Source organism: Ciconia boyciana, chromosome 2, assembly GCF_034638445.1.
Source record: "Ciconia boyciana chromosome 2, ASM3463844v1, whole genome shotgun sequence".
Classification (NCBI taxonomy): Eukaryota; Metazoa; Chordata; class Aves; order Ciconiiformes; family Ciconiidae; genus Ciconia; species Ciconia boyciana.
In genome coordinates this window covers 91,676,918-91,691,237 of record NC_132935.1, presented here as the reverse complement: position 1 = coordinate 91,691,237, position 14,320 = coordinate 91,676,918, and the positions used below count along the sequence as shown (strand labels likewise).

At 41.3% G+C, this 14,320-nt stretch overlaps 1 protein-coding gene across 5 annotated transcripts in view; it reads left to right on the top strand.

Annotated features, from left to right (window-relative positions):
• The window catches only part of PIGN (phosphatidylinositol glycan anchor biosynthesis class N), a 110,030-nt gene that overhangs the window by 3,756 nt on the left and 91,954 nt on the right, over nucleotides 1–14,320 (top strand). For all 5 annotated transcript variants that reach the window (XR_012041024.1, XR_012041025.1, XM_072853150.1 and 2 more), the window contains exons 2-3: nucleotides 11,381–11,463; nucleotides 11,773–12,032. Coding sequence is in view for 3 of the 5 variants with exons in the window: in XM_072853150.1 (XP_072709251.1) it covers nucleotides 11,806–12,032 (227 nt within the window). In the remaining 2 variants the exon portion in view is untranslated. The remainder of the gene's footprint in view (nucleotides 1–11,380; nucleotides 11,464–11,772; nucleotides 12,033–14,320) is intronic.

Sequence of the window (14,320 nt, the reverse complement as noted above, 5' to 3'; positions counted from 1 at the left end):
TTTGTGGAGGCCAAGACAATTAAGGCTTCACATTGAAAAGGTCTTCCTTATTCCTGTCACTGCAGAAGCATGGGCCAGCTTGCAGAGATGTTGCTATGCTGACTCCATGCTGCTGCTCTGTGCTTTTGAGGGTTGCCTGCTTCACCTTATTCCTCTTCAATTTAGTATTTGCACAGTTCTGCAAAACACCCCTTATATTTTCCTTATACAGCCTGCTGTTCTTCAGTCATGTTCAAATATAAGGGGGAAATATGATAAGAGAGATTTGAGACAGCCTGTGGAGGAGGTAATGCAATAAACGATGGTGTTAATGAAAGGAATACAACTAGTGTGAGATGCAGGCTTCGGAGAACAAAGTAGGGGTCTGAGAACATGCTTTGAATATGCTGAGTTAGCACTGGTGTTGGGAGGAAATGCAGTCCTGTCCTGGTGTCAACGCAGAGGTTTGTTTTGGGAATTGGACTGGGAAACTTAACTACAGCAAAGTTATCTTTACTTTTCTTTCCTTTTTTTTTTTTCTTGAGGTTATTTTCAGTTGAATTCATTCTGCAGCCTGCTTGACTATACAGCTGTACAGATGGCTGTGCCAGCAGAGGTTTGGCACGGGCATAAGCGGGCAGGATCTGCGGAGGACAGGACAGCTCTCTGCAGCTGTACTGGCTTCCTTGTCCTTGCAGTATTTGTGACTGTGAAGAGCTCTTGTTCTTTTAACTGCTACTCCCATGACAGCCATTTTTGTATAAAATACCTGATAAAACATATTTGCCTTGCTGGTCTTAAGTATTTTGGAAAACATGCTTTTAATTACAAGCAAGTTTCTACAGATGGTAGAGTACAGGTGAATAATTGCTATGCAGAAGTGAATAACGGACTTTTTCTGTCATCTCAAAACCAGCTGGTTGTGTCCTCCCTGAGAGCAGATACTAAAATAGCTAGACCTTGCCTTCCTGTTCTTGACATGAAACTATATTTGGTGTCTGTCTCATAATAGTAATTGTCATCTCTTTGGAATCTTCTGCCTACCAGTGTTGTATCGCTCCCCTCTTTTGCTAGCGGAGAGATCAGGAAACTACAAATGATTCTCCATTTTGGGGGGAAGACGTAATATGAGAACTGGAGAGATGTTGCCCATCTGTGTTCTCCAGCTTTCTGGGTCTCTGTCTGACAGTTCTCATCTTGCTCTCTGAGCCTTTTTTCTACAATGAAGCTATTGCCATATTTTTGGTGGAAAAGTTTGAGTGGTGGGGAACTTTCATTTTAAATCCACAATGCCCCATATTGCAAAGAGGCAGAATACTGATTGTTTCCAGGAATCATTTCCTGGCTCTATTAATTATTAGAGTCACTCAGCAGCTGAAAAATAAGGATGCCTTACAGAAATGAAAAGTGGCTTGGCTTTGTCTTAAAAACAAATGTAAGCTCACAGGGTTTCAACAGAGGGTGTTTACAAGTTGATATATCATAAATGATAACGAATGTTAATTACTTTGTTAGTAGGGATTGCTGTAGGAGCAAAAAGAACTTTGTTCTGAAGTGAATGTAAGTATTTCAGGCTGCAGAAACTGATAATTTGAGTGGGTTTTGTGTCTTACGCACAGTTAGGAAAATGCTTTCTATGTGAACACCTTGCAAGTATGGCTGCCAGGGGAAGACTTAAAGAGGAGGTGACTCCTTTGCAGAAAGATTTCTTAGTAGACCTTAAAGTATCCTTGGCCAAATACTGTATATACTTACATTACTACTCGAGAACTTGAATGCTCTCTTGAAGGTGATATAATCCATCCTTTTAGTGGTTTTTTCTGCACTTTGCAACTTGGCTATTGCAATTTTTTTGGAGTAGTTTGTTTCTTTTGGTGATTGAAGGGATTGGAGAATTTTCTTCCCGTGTGCTTATTTCTTGATGACGAAGCAGTACTTCCTGACAGCATGTTTTCGAGGGGGATTTCCCAGGGACTCGGTCTGTCGCGGTGCCGAGCCCTGGGTCGTACGGCGGGCAGGAACGGCTTTGTGGGGCCCGGGAGCGGTGCAGGACCCTGGAGAGCGCCCGCCCGCCGCGGGCGGGGGCTGCCCCGCTCCCGCTCCCGCTCCCGCTCCCGCTCCCGCTCCCGCTCCCTCTCCCTCTCCCTCTCCCTCTCCCTCTCCCTCTCCCTCTCCCTCTCCCTCTCCCTCTCCCTCTCCCTCTCCCTCTCCCTCTCCCTCTCCCTCTCCCTCTCCCTCTCCCTCTTCCTCTCCTCTCCCTCTCCCTCTCCCTCTCCCTCTCCCTCTCCCTCTCCCTCTCCCTCTCCCTCTCCCTCTCCCTCTCCCTCTCCCTCTCCCTCTCCCTCTCCCTCTCCCTCTCCTCCCATTTGCAAGCTGGTTTTGCAAAGCTCAGTGCAGCTGAAGGTTGTTATTCTTCTATCCTTTTCCCCCTGTGCTTTACATTAATATTTGTTGTTTGACTTCAGAGAGTTTGATCCTTGTCCCTTTTATTGCTAAAGGGAAGAACTGCGCTGCTTGTGTTGGTGCATGTGCTTTATTGCACAGTTTTATTGCAAATCTCTTTAAAAATATCTCAAGGGGCCTTCAGCCTTGGTTTGTTGGGGGGGCTCCAATGAGACAGCAAGACTGCTGGGCAAGCTGTCTTCCATGCGCTTGTGTTCTCTTAAGTGCCACTTGTCCCTTGACCCTAGCAGCTGTGGAAGTCAGTGGGCTGGGTTCTGTTCAACACTCTTGGGCTGACGTTCTTTCCCCAAAAGTATCTCATGAAACTTGTAATATGAAAAATCTGTCTACAAGATCTCCAAACAGGGCAAGAAAAAACAATGGCAGGAAAAAAAAAAAATCCTTATCTTTTGCAAGAACAGAGAAATCTGAGTAATGCAATACACTCTTGGCAGCACAAAAAGAACTAAACAGTCCATATTGAGATGAAAATATGATGTTAAGCTGTAGAACAGTGGTGCTTGAAGAAGACTTGCTGATAGAGTGTTGCTGAATGACTCAGAAGTCAAGAAATACCCAAGAGGATTTGTAAATACCTCCTGAAGACAGGCATAGGCCCCCCAAATGCTGTTGCCCAGTGAAATAGTTGATTCACAGCAAAACCTCTCAGGGTTCATTGTTGTTGGGTTTTGCTTTTTCTGAGTTCTGATTTTCTCACTGCCTGCATACTGAGTAGATGTAATGCTGAATTTCTGCTCTTCGTTTTTTTTCTCCACTTGGCTAACAAGTGTTACCAAAGCGTGATGCTCTTGTTTTCTCTTTCATGCCTCAAAGCAGTCATCGTTTCTTAAAGAAGTATCGTTGTTCTCTTTGTCAATGCTGTCCTGTTGTCAGTGTTGTTCTCAAGTATGTTTTTGTGCCTGGGAGACTTGTGGATATGATTTCCCATGTTTACAGGATAATTCGGAGAAAATTGCGTAGGCTGATGTTGGGGTAACTGATTTGCAGTATGTTCAACTATTAGGACACCTGATGTTTTATTGGCACCTTGTAGGCCATAGTCAAATTTCTCCTTGAAAAGTTTCGGCAAAAGAGACTTTTCTAGCCAGGCAGAGTAATTTTGATTATCAGGTGATGTTAAAAAGAAAATAAAATATTCTTTGAGCTCTTTGCCTCAGGTTTGGATGTGCTTTACTGAACCACATTTAAAATTTAAAACAGATGTCATTTGTTATTATAATCCCTAAAATGCTCAGTGAAGATGTTGAACATAAAATAATTTTAAACAGATGGTTTGAATTACGAAAGCCACTTCAGTGCAAGAGCAAGTGGAAATACTGTAGTTGCAGTTTCATTGTCTGGCAGAGCATGTTATGCCTCAATAGAGAAAGAAAATGAAATTTTGGAAAGGAGGAAAAGGGACTTTATCATTATCCCACTTCTATTCATAGTATGATTATACGATGAAGTCAAGATGAGGATTTTGAGTTTCATATGTTTAAGTAGTGTGTGAAGATATGAGAAAGTGTTACTCTGAGACTGGCTGGTAAGTCTCTTGTGTAAATTAATTTGTGCAGTCAATAGGTGTATGTGCTGTGACAGCAGGAATGACTTGATTGCATTTCTTCACTAGTATAACTCTTTAAATTAGTAAAAGAATAGGGTACGGACTGCTAGTACTGTCTTAGATGATATATAACTGCCATACCATGCAAAATACTGTCAGTTAGACCACACAACTTCCACTTTGCTCCCCTACCCTAAGCAAAAGGATCATTTTTTATGTACTGACAAATTATACAGTCGCCGCTTTGACAGTTTAAATTACAAAATACACAACACTGTTTAGTTGAAAAATGTATTAGTCAGCCAGAAACATAGCAGACATTCCTGTCTCTTTCTTTTTTCTTTAAAATATACTTAACCAAGGCCATTGATGCTTATTGAAAATGCATTTCCAATGGATTTTCTTCATCTTAACCAACAGACTTGACAGTATTAGTGAAGCATGGTCCCTCTAAAAGAAATGACTAATGTATCTTGAGCTCCCTGTCTTGACACTTCGTTATCCTTAAAAAAATATTCCTGCCAATGGGGCATATTCCATGTAGTATTTTGTATATGTTTTATTGCGTATTTGAAGAAAGAAAAATATAAAAGGGAAATGTTACATTTCTCACGAAGAACTATATTGTATTGCTGTACAAGTATGGTTTTCTTTGCCTTATAAATAGTACTGAGAGATTGTAACTTCAGAGGAATGCAGCTTAGATGTAGATTACTTTGGGAAAATGAGGGCTGCACTTAATTATGTCAGCCTTCCTGTTAAGTGCTGAGGAACCTGATCCAGCCTGGGGCTGTGGATGTAGCTTCTGTGGCATGAGTCAAAAAAAGGGGAAGAAAAAAAAAAGTCTTGTCAGCAAGTTATGGATCAACTTGAAAAGAGGGAAAAGCTCACGTGAAATAATCTGCCTGCTTCTCGTCTCTGGTAGTTGGGCTTAGGTGGCTCATTGCAGCTGTCTTGCTCCCCTGCCGCCATCGTAGTCTGGGTGTTTTAATCGTCACACTGACATGACTGTTGGTGAGGAACTTGCAGCTAATAGCAGGATTTTTTTGGATTGTTTGATAGGTGTGAGTACAAAGAAAGAGAGGGTCTCTTCATCCCATCTGCCACCAGCTGGGAGCCGAACTTTCTCTCTGAGGATTCCCGGGGGGAGGAGGGGGAAGCAAAAACCAGACAAAAAGCCTTTCTCTAATCTGTGTGAATCACTTTATTCTGGAAAAATAATTAGTTGTGGTCAGGAGGTCCTTGCTGCTTTTCTTTCTTTAATCTCCTAGACTTTAAGAAAGGTGTCCGCTAGTTCCGCCTTGTCGTCCCTCAGAACGATTGCTCCCCTGCATCTGCTCGCTCTCTTCTCTGCTCGTGTACAACATCCAATAAGGTGAGAAGCTCTGACGTCTGCTGAAGCCCCTGGTGTAGCCAGGGCAGTGCTAATTTTCTACTTGGTCTATTCATGTGGACAACTCGTATTTAACTGGCAGTGAGTAGCTTGGTGGATCTTTAGTACTTTTCTGTTAAGGATCTGAAAATGGTCTTTATTTAAGAATCTACACCAGCTTTGTGTTGTTGGCTCCAAACGGTATGAACAACAAATACCTTATTGGGATAGTTTAAATTCTGACATACTGGAGGTTGGACAGTATCATTATTGGCTCTGTATTTAGTTTAGGAGGTGGTGACAGAAGGAGAAAAAATATAGAAAAAAAAGCATAAATCAGAGTCTGATACATAGTTTACTAGTTGGGCTGAGTCTGTAGAGGAGGTGAATTAGCTGGCTGAGCTGTATTATAACAAGTGGTATGTTTGGATGGACAGTAAGAAATGGCATGTGGCAAATAGGTTGCAGCATGCTCCTGTGTTATCTACAAGACCAGAAGCTTCTTTCTCTCCTCTTGGTGTGATAGGCAGTGGCTTAACAGAATTAAGTAGAATAATGCAGTCAGGATTTGGGCAAAGCTCATGTTTTGCTTTGTGAAAATAAGGACTGTGGGAAGTAGCGCACTCGGTCACTTGCTAAGGGATTGCCTGGGAAACTATCAGAAGACACAAAAATGCTGAGATATCCTTGGCTTAAGTTTCCTTGACAGAAAGATGTAAGATATATTTTCAAGTGACAGTTTGTTTATCCACTTTTTGAATGGCCAGGCACCTGAGGGCAGAGACATTTTTGCACTAGTAATAAATAGATCTGGCTTCTTGTCCTCCCAAGTGAAAAGGGGTGTGTGTGTTTAATACATTTCTATTTTTCTTCTCTTGACAGGCTGTGGCTTTTGCTTTTTCTTATAAGCTAGTGCTTAATCCACTTTTTTCCTTTTATCCTTGTTATTTCTTCCTTTGAGCATGCCTTGCGAGATTTCTGCCTTGAACCATCAAGCACCAGGCCCTACAGAGAAATTTGCTTGATGACCTCTGTAACAGAGGGGGGAGGAGAAAACCAAAGGACTCTTCTTTTTTTTTCTTTTTTTTTTTTTTCCCCTTTGTGTGGTATCCCATAGAAGTATAGAAGCTGGATTTCATTTCTGTATCTCTTGTGAGATACAGAGAAATAGTATATCGATAAGCATGTTTCCTGCTAGGGCAGATGCATAGACAGTGCTAGCTGTGCTTTCTCTGTGCCTAGAAGGTATGAGAGCAGACACTGTAGGTTTGAGGGATGTCTGAGCAGCTAAATTTTACTGGGTAGCTGCTCTCTCCTCTTCCCAGCCAGAAAAACATGCCAGAAGGCTGCTGGGCACCAAGGGGTTTGATACTGGTACCTCCATTTGCAGCTCCTCCTGATGTTGATAGGCCTGTCAGAACACCTACAAGATGCTGTTCAGCTTCTGGTTCCCACATTGGACCTGCAGGTTCAGACTGGCTTTTGAACCACCCTGTCAAATGGTGATGCAAAAGCACAAAGGGAGAAGAAAAGAGGAGTGGAAGAGATCTATGTATGGCAGAGGACTCAGATGAGTGAAGAACTCTGCATTTTCAAATGTAGAGATGCTGTCCACTAGTTCCAGCTGTTTCTGCACTGGTTGTGTGGAGGCTTTGTTGACTGCTAAGTGACATCCCTCCTTGGACTTGCAGTCCAAGACCTTGCATTGCATCTTTGAGAACACAGATCAACTGATGATTCCACGCCTCTGGGAAATGAATGGGGAAAAAAAGGTGTAATGCTAGAGCATATCATAGGCAGAAGAAAACCCCAGATGTCCCAGGAGATCTACACTGAGGTTTCTCCACAAATCTCGTTTTTCCTAAATCTCCTTTTTCTGACACATGAAGATCGTGTCCAGAATCTTGTAAGGAAAAGGATATTTTCAAGATAAATATTTAGCTTTCCCTCTCCATATTGATGGCCCCTTATGCATGAGTGCAATGGAGGAGAGATGACCACAAGTATCCAATTTGTACTTGAAGTGAGAGATACTCATCTTTTTCTTTTACTTGTGCCACAAACGCTTGTAGCTGCAATTACACAGCACAAATGTTGCTTAGTATTAATCCTCCTCTTCTATGGAAGTCTATTCACAAATCCCAGAGGTCCCTCTGTCTTTTACTTTCACTTTCTTCCTTGATGGTTTATCTTTCATGGTTCAGTGATCCATGGTAAGTCAACTTTTAATAGTAGGGTTCCGGGGGATGGATGGCTGCTCCAAGAAGAGATGTTTTTTCTCTGTTGCCTTGGCATCCATTGAACTAATGACTCTTCATATCAAGTAGCTAGAAATGTGTGGGCAAAATTATATTGTTCCACAGCAAAATGAAATGTGGTAGCCCATCCTAGATTTAAGAAGCTTAAATACCTGTAAATGTGAATTCAAGCGACTTTGGCATTCCCAATTAGGGAAGAGGGTCGTCCTCCAATTTGCAGGACATATATTCTAACACTTGAAATCCAAAAGTTTACAATTAAATGTTGATGTTGATAGTGAAATGCTGGTGGTCTGGCCTTGTCAGCTCTGCCGGCCTTAACTTAGATTGTAGGTGAGGTCACTGCGTTATCTCTTTCTAGCAGAGACAAAGCACCCTCATTTTTCTTACCAGTATAGGGGCAAACTGAAGAAGACTTCTGAATGGTACCTCTGATGCTCTTTTTGATTTCTTTGATTTCCTGTCTTGCTGGCTTTTTTTAGTTAAAAGAACTGTGTGAAGTACCAGTTGGTAGCAATTCAGCCAAGAAACAAACCAGTATCAGCCAAGACCTGTTTCTGCGCAGCAATGGATCTCTTAAACAAGCTCTTTCTCAAAATGCAAACTGTTTTTTATACAGGAAAGGGCCATTTCAGCCTATCGTTCAACTGTCTTCCACCCGTGTCTGTCTTAGACTGTGGTACTTTTAAGTTCAGAGGGACCTAGTGAGGGCATTTCTTTGATAGGGAATACTTTACTTCATTAATATCTGAATCTGTTTGTTTCCAGACATGAGTATTTGTCAGGTCTCTGATAAGTAATGTTGTAATTCAGTAAATATGAATGAATGTGTTATCTTGGTTACTGTTTTAGGTGGGTGCCACAGTAGGGTGGCTCAGAACCTGGTCCATACGTATGGTGGTTGCAGTGTCTGTCACAGGTAGCGTGCCTGGGGGATCCCTCTGTCTGTCTTCAGTCTCTGGGAAGAGCTTTCTGGAAATTAACTTGCCCTTTTTCATTTATGTTGCCATACCTTTTAGGCAAACTAATGTTTCCACATCATGGGTGAAAACAGAAACTTAACTCTGCATTCAAGGACCCGAGCCTTGCCCTTCCCCTGAGCATCGTCTCCCTTTGAGACGACTAATGTGCACAGTTGTTCTTTTCTGATACAGTCTCGTTGCTTTGCTTTGTCAGATCTCTCCCGCCTGCCCAGTTCAGCTGTTAGAGAAGAGGATCTCTACAAGAAATGTCATCCATATGCCTGCTTGGTTTTCTTTCGCCCTTCTCGATAGTCAAATATGTATCAGCATTGTAGGCTGAGAAGAAATGGGGGTGTGCTCCAAGTGGCATAGCATGTGTTGAGAGGATCTGACACTGAGATGGGAATGGACCTGTGGAAAGTTGGGTCCAAAAAAGCCTGGTCTTGGGTGTTTGTCCTACAGGGGTAGAATGGGTGCTTTGGGTTGGAAGTCCCAGAGAAACCCAGAACTTCCTTTTCCACTGAAAACCAGTAACTGGAAATGTTTTGTTCTTCCATGATACTTCGGATGTTTGAAGAGGATGTATTTCACAAACCAGCTGTCTTAAATGAACTTTAGGCACTTTGGGCTGGCAATGACCAAGTTTAGTTGTAACTTGATCAAGATGAAAAGGTGTAGAAGGTCACTGGTGCCTCTCTAGAATTGCTGTTGACTGTATTTAAACTTTGTTCTTTGGGTTGGAGCCTTCTCTAACCACAGACGAGTGCTCGTTTGCAACACCTCGCCCAATGGCTTAGCAGTTTGAAAGCAAGACTGCCATTAGGAAAGGGTGGCAGGTGCTGTTCTGGCATTCAGCTGAGATGCAGTTAGGAGCTTTCCAAACACTTTATACGTGTGGGAAAGTATTTGTAAGCCTGAGGATAGGATGCTCTTCACAATGTTATGTCACAGTGATGATGAACAAAGTCATGCATTAAAGGAGCAATGCAAGCTAAGCTAGAGGCAGAAGGAGTGGCTACGAGGGACGTGGCAGAAGCAGGTTCTCTGGCAGGTGCCTGTCTTGAAATCATCTGATGGTGATGAGCAGTTGGATATGTTGTGCCCAGATGAATAGTCTAGTGTAATGTAGTCAAACTGTGGTTGCAAAAGAAAGTATCTTTTTTTTTTTTTAATTAATTCTGTAGATCACTATAGACTAAGACAACATTAAATTTGAACTGTGTTGATTGCAGTCTTCTTGCTGCAAGCAAGGCCTCAGGCCTGGGGAGAGTTAAACCAAAGATAAATATCTAGTGCTGAAAACAGATTAAGTTACTAATGAGAAGAGTTTAGAATATATTAAGCTATAGAATTGTAGCACTGGGAGTATACAACAGCAAGTATCTGACTGAAGTAACTACTTTGTTTAGTAGGGTGGTTAGTCTCATCAGTTTAAAGCATGAATAGTTTGGATTCTCTTATCAAACACAACTACATCAAAACAAGCCCTATGGAAAATAAAACTGATTGAGTAAAATGAGGTCTGGTGTTCAACTTAATGGTATTCCTGTGACTGTGGTTTCATGTATATAAATTCATGCAGGAATCCCGAGTACTTAAAAAATAAACAAACTGATATTTACAAATATTCCAAGTCTCTCTTGGAATCTCACTTGTAGACATAGAAGCACGTAAGTTCCTGATTAATAAAAAGTTTTTGTTTGATCACTTAAGTGTGACTACTACGTGTCTCTTTGAAGTGTTGTATTTAGTTATCTCAATCTTGTTACGTGATTTTCTCTCCAAATCTCTAAAATGAGAAATTACTATATTAATGTTTCTGATTAGGATTGAAGTTGTTGCATCTGTGCTTCAGTAGGGAAAATGGGTGGAATTGGAAGTTATGGTTAAGTTGCACACTGAATTTTCTTTGGATTAGTAAGTAATAATACGTATTAACCTTCAAATCTTTTTTTAATGTGTGGGGTTTTTTTCTCTGGTTTTCCTGGCCCTTTAAAAATTTTGTTTAAAAAAAATAAAAGAGTTTTGATCACAGTTAAGGTTATGTGGTAGTGAAGCCTTTTTTCTTTTTTTGGTAAGAATAATAGTCTTACCATGTGGTGACTGTCTGTGTCTGTCCAGCTACTGGAATTCCATAAGTAACAAGGTGAACTTGCATATTGTCATTTAGAAGCACTAAATAGATTCTGAAACAAAGAGTTTCTTTTAGAGAGAGGTGTGTATTTACATAGGTAATTGAATATCTGAACCTTCCAGGCTGTTAGGAACATCTGTTTCTAAACTGGTGAGTGAAGGTGTTTTGTTAAGGTTGATAATTAGCTAATATTTGAATAACTAAGCAACCTGGACAGTGCTAATAGTACTTTGTCAGAACTAAGCCTCATTCAGGGTCAGATCCCACACTTACCTGAGTCAATATACATATTTGTGTGGCCTTCAGTAGGCATCATATGAACCCCTCAGTACATGTGGCAGACTACGTACATTTCCAGTGTACCTGTTATTAAGCATATCTGTATCCCTAACCTGACTTCAGAGGATGACAGGGCAGAAAAAAACATTCAAAAAGGGAATATCATTATCCACGAAACATAATCCTTCAGCTGTTGTGCTGTTGTCACCTGTTTTAGAAGAGAAATAGCGTTCTGCACTCAGCAGGGCGTCTTTGTTCCTTTGAAAGAAGTTTTCTGTTTCTAGGCAGAACATAATGAGCCCAGAATTGAGAAAAAGCAACTTTGGATGGATGTTTGCTATAGGATGGCTTTCCCTAACTGTCTTTGGCTTGCATTTGCCTGAACAGCCCTCAACACTGTCATGCAATCCGCCGGCAGAGGGTAGTATGTTCATGAAGACACTGCGTTGTCCGAGTCTTCTGTCACTGAGGTAGGTAACAAAAAAACTGCTGAATATCAGACAAAGTGGCTTGATTCAGTGGTCTTTTGAAGCCATCTGATACCCCACTAAACACCAGAGATGAGTTGCTGAGACGTAATGACTATCTGAAAGGCTGAATTAGCCATGTAGTGACTTTTGACCAAAACTTTCTAGGAAAAAGCATGTTGGAAGCAGAGATTGATTATGGATCTTGGGTAATGACTGTGGTTATGGTACTCCCATTCTATAACAAATGAAATAAATACTGATTCCGACAAGTCTCATCTGCCTAACTTTATTTTTCTTACTCTCTCTCAGTGTTGGACTTTGCCTTGCCAGCCCACTGCTGCCATGAGTATACCAGTCTTCATACTCGCTGGTCTCATTGTGCATTGTGTGTTCTTGGTCTCCATTTTTGACATCTACTTCAGCTCTCCCCTGGTTCATGGTATGACTCCTCAGCAGACTCCACTGCCACCTCCGGCAAAACGTCTCGTCCTCTTTGTTGCTGATGGTCTGCGGGCAGATTTGCTGTATGAATTGGACAGCAACAATACGTCCAAAGCACCTTACCTGCGGTAAGTCCATCTGAAAATGCTACTGATCCAGAAGATTTCAATTCTGGGGGCAGCTCTATGTAATGTTGAAAAGAGAACAAGAGGAACTATGGCAACTGTGGTGGCTTGGGTACTACCTTCCCTCTGCCTTTGAACTAACAAACTTTGCAGAGTTACACTCTGCAGAAATGCATTAATTTGAGTTGGTGTCCCTTGTTGTCAGTAAAGCTGCTAAACCATGAACAGAGTAAATTGAGTCAATATTGTCCTCTGAAAGCTACAGCTAGCCAGTAACTGAGAGGAGTGTGAACTTTCTCCATTCACATCAGCATGGTAGCAATTCTGAAGCCTAACAGAGTTATTAGGCTTAATTTAAACTGCTTCCTGGATGTTCAGTTTAGGAGTAGTAGTTTATTAACATGCTTGTCTTCTAATTCTAAGCTACTGATGAAGCTTTTTAAGGAGTGATTAAAAAAGATGGCCTGAATGAATCTAACAGCAAGCTGCCACTTCTTATTTGTCCCACCCTTCCTGCATGCGTGACCCTGCTGCCTCCCTTGTGCTCTCTAGTGTGTGTCTGATTGCTTAATGGAATGATTTGGTTTAAGATTGTGAAAAAGTAATCCTGCCAAAAAAGAGTGTTAAAAGTCTTATGCTTGAGTGCTTAAAACTAATTTTCACCACCCTTCCCTGTTTCGTTATATCAAGATAATTATTTGATCATAAGACAAATAATTTCTTAGACTAAAAAAAGTAGGCAGTATTGAATAAGACTACTTTTGTGTAATAGTACTGGTCTGGCTTGAATATCAAAGCAAATGCGAATAATCAATCATCTGAAGCTGTTAGGGTGTTTGCAGTCTGCTACAGAAATCTGAGGAGCCCTTGCTACAGCACTTGCCAGTTTATATGGGATTACTTGTACCTGCTTCTCCTGTTGTTAGTGTTTTTGTAAGGTGCTGTCTGCTACTGGCAGATGTCTGCCACACCAGTGTGAGTTTTCCATGTCATCTTTTAGCAGTGGACTTCACACTTCCTCCAGAGCAGTGTCTCCTCTTAGCAGTAAAAGTGTTGGTCTTTTGCACCATCAACAAGGTGTGAATGCCAAATCAAGTAGCCCCATCACTAGGAGCAGTGGTGGGTAGTGGCTAGGAAAGAGTTATAATGGATATTTTTGCCATTAAGTGGTTTGAGTTTTTCAGTTTCAGCCATTCAGCTTTATCACACCTATCTAGAAATAAAAAGTTAAACCATGTATTAGCTTGTCCAGTGTTGGGAAGCCTGCACTTTTGCTGTCTCTGCTTTACCTTGTTTGTGGAGTTATGGGCTTTCTATTTCAAAATCTGTAGAAGTAAAACATTGTCACCTGCACTGAAAGTACATGGGTGAATGGAGGGGAAGGACTACCTTGTAACAAGCAAAGATACTGGTAGGTCACTGAGTGGAATAAAATGCCAGTAGAGGTTTGAAGTGCCATCTGTATTTCTCTCATTGTCTCTCATTCTGCATATAAATACATATGTGTGTGAGCATGTGTATGTGAGATGATGAAAAGCAAAAACATGTGGCATGTTGTGCCTTCTGAAAGGTGGAGGGCCAGGCAGTCTGGGGCATATCTTCAGCTCTATTACATATATCGCTACAGTTTTGAAGCAAGAGGCTCAGTGTTTTGTCACCAAACCTTTCAGCTCTACAACTTGCGGAAGTTAACCTTGTAAACAGGTTGAGAAGATCAGATGTTGGTTGCTGGAAGTGTTTTATTTTATATTCTGCCAAGTTATTGCTGTCTGAGCTTTCCTTTTTCAATAATATTAACCCAAAGTATATGCAATTTAATATAAAGTTCCCTTTTTTGCACATTCATTCCTAAGTGCCAAGTGTTCAGTCCCTTATTGGCTTTATAGCAGCGGGCAACGTAACAGCCAGATTACTTGTCTCATCCAGGTGGGGCACTCTGGGAACTACTGCGTTGTTAATGAGGAAAGATTATCTGTAAATGACCAAGAGCCATTCTTGTAGCAATGTGCTATAAATAGAAGCAAAGTTTTAGTAGGTACATAAATTTAATAATAAATATCTATTAGGCTTGGAGCAGATTGCTGGCTGATATATGCCAAGTACCTAGTCTTTTCTCTTACAAATATTCTTGAAAAATCTGTTTTTCAGCAGTGTTATGATAGCTGTGAGGGATGGTAGGTGGTCTGAATTGCTGTGGTGGTGGTGGTGGGGATTTCGGGGAAGATGTTTTCTTCCTTGCCTGTCATGTTTCAGCTGTATTACTGTATCATATTCATATTCATCATTGTTAT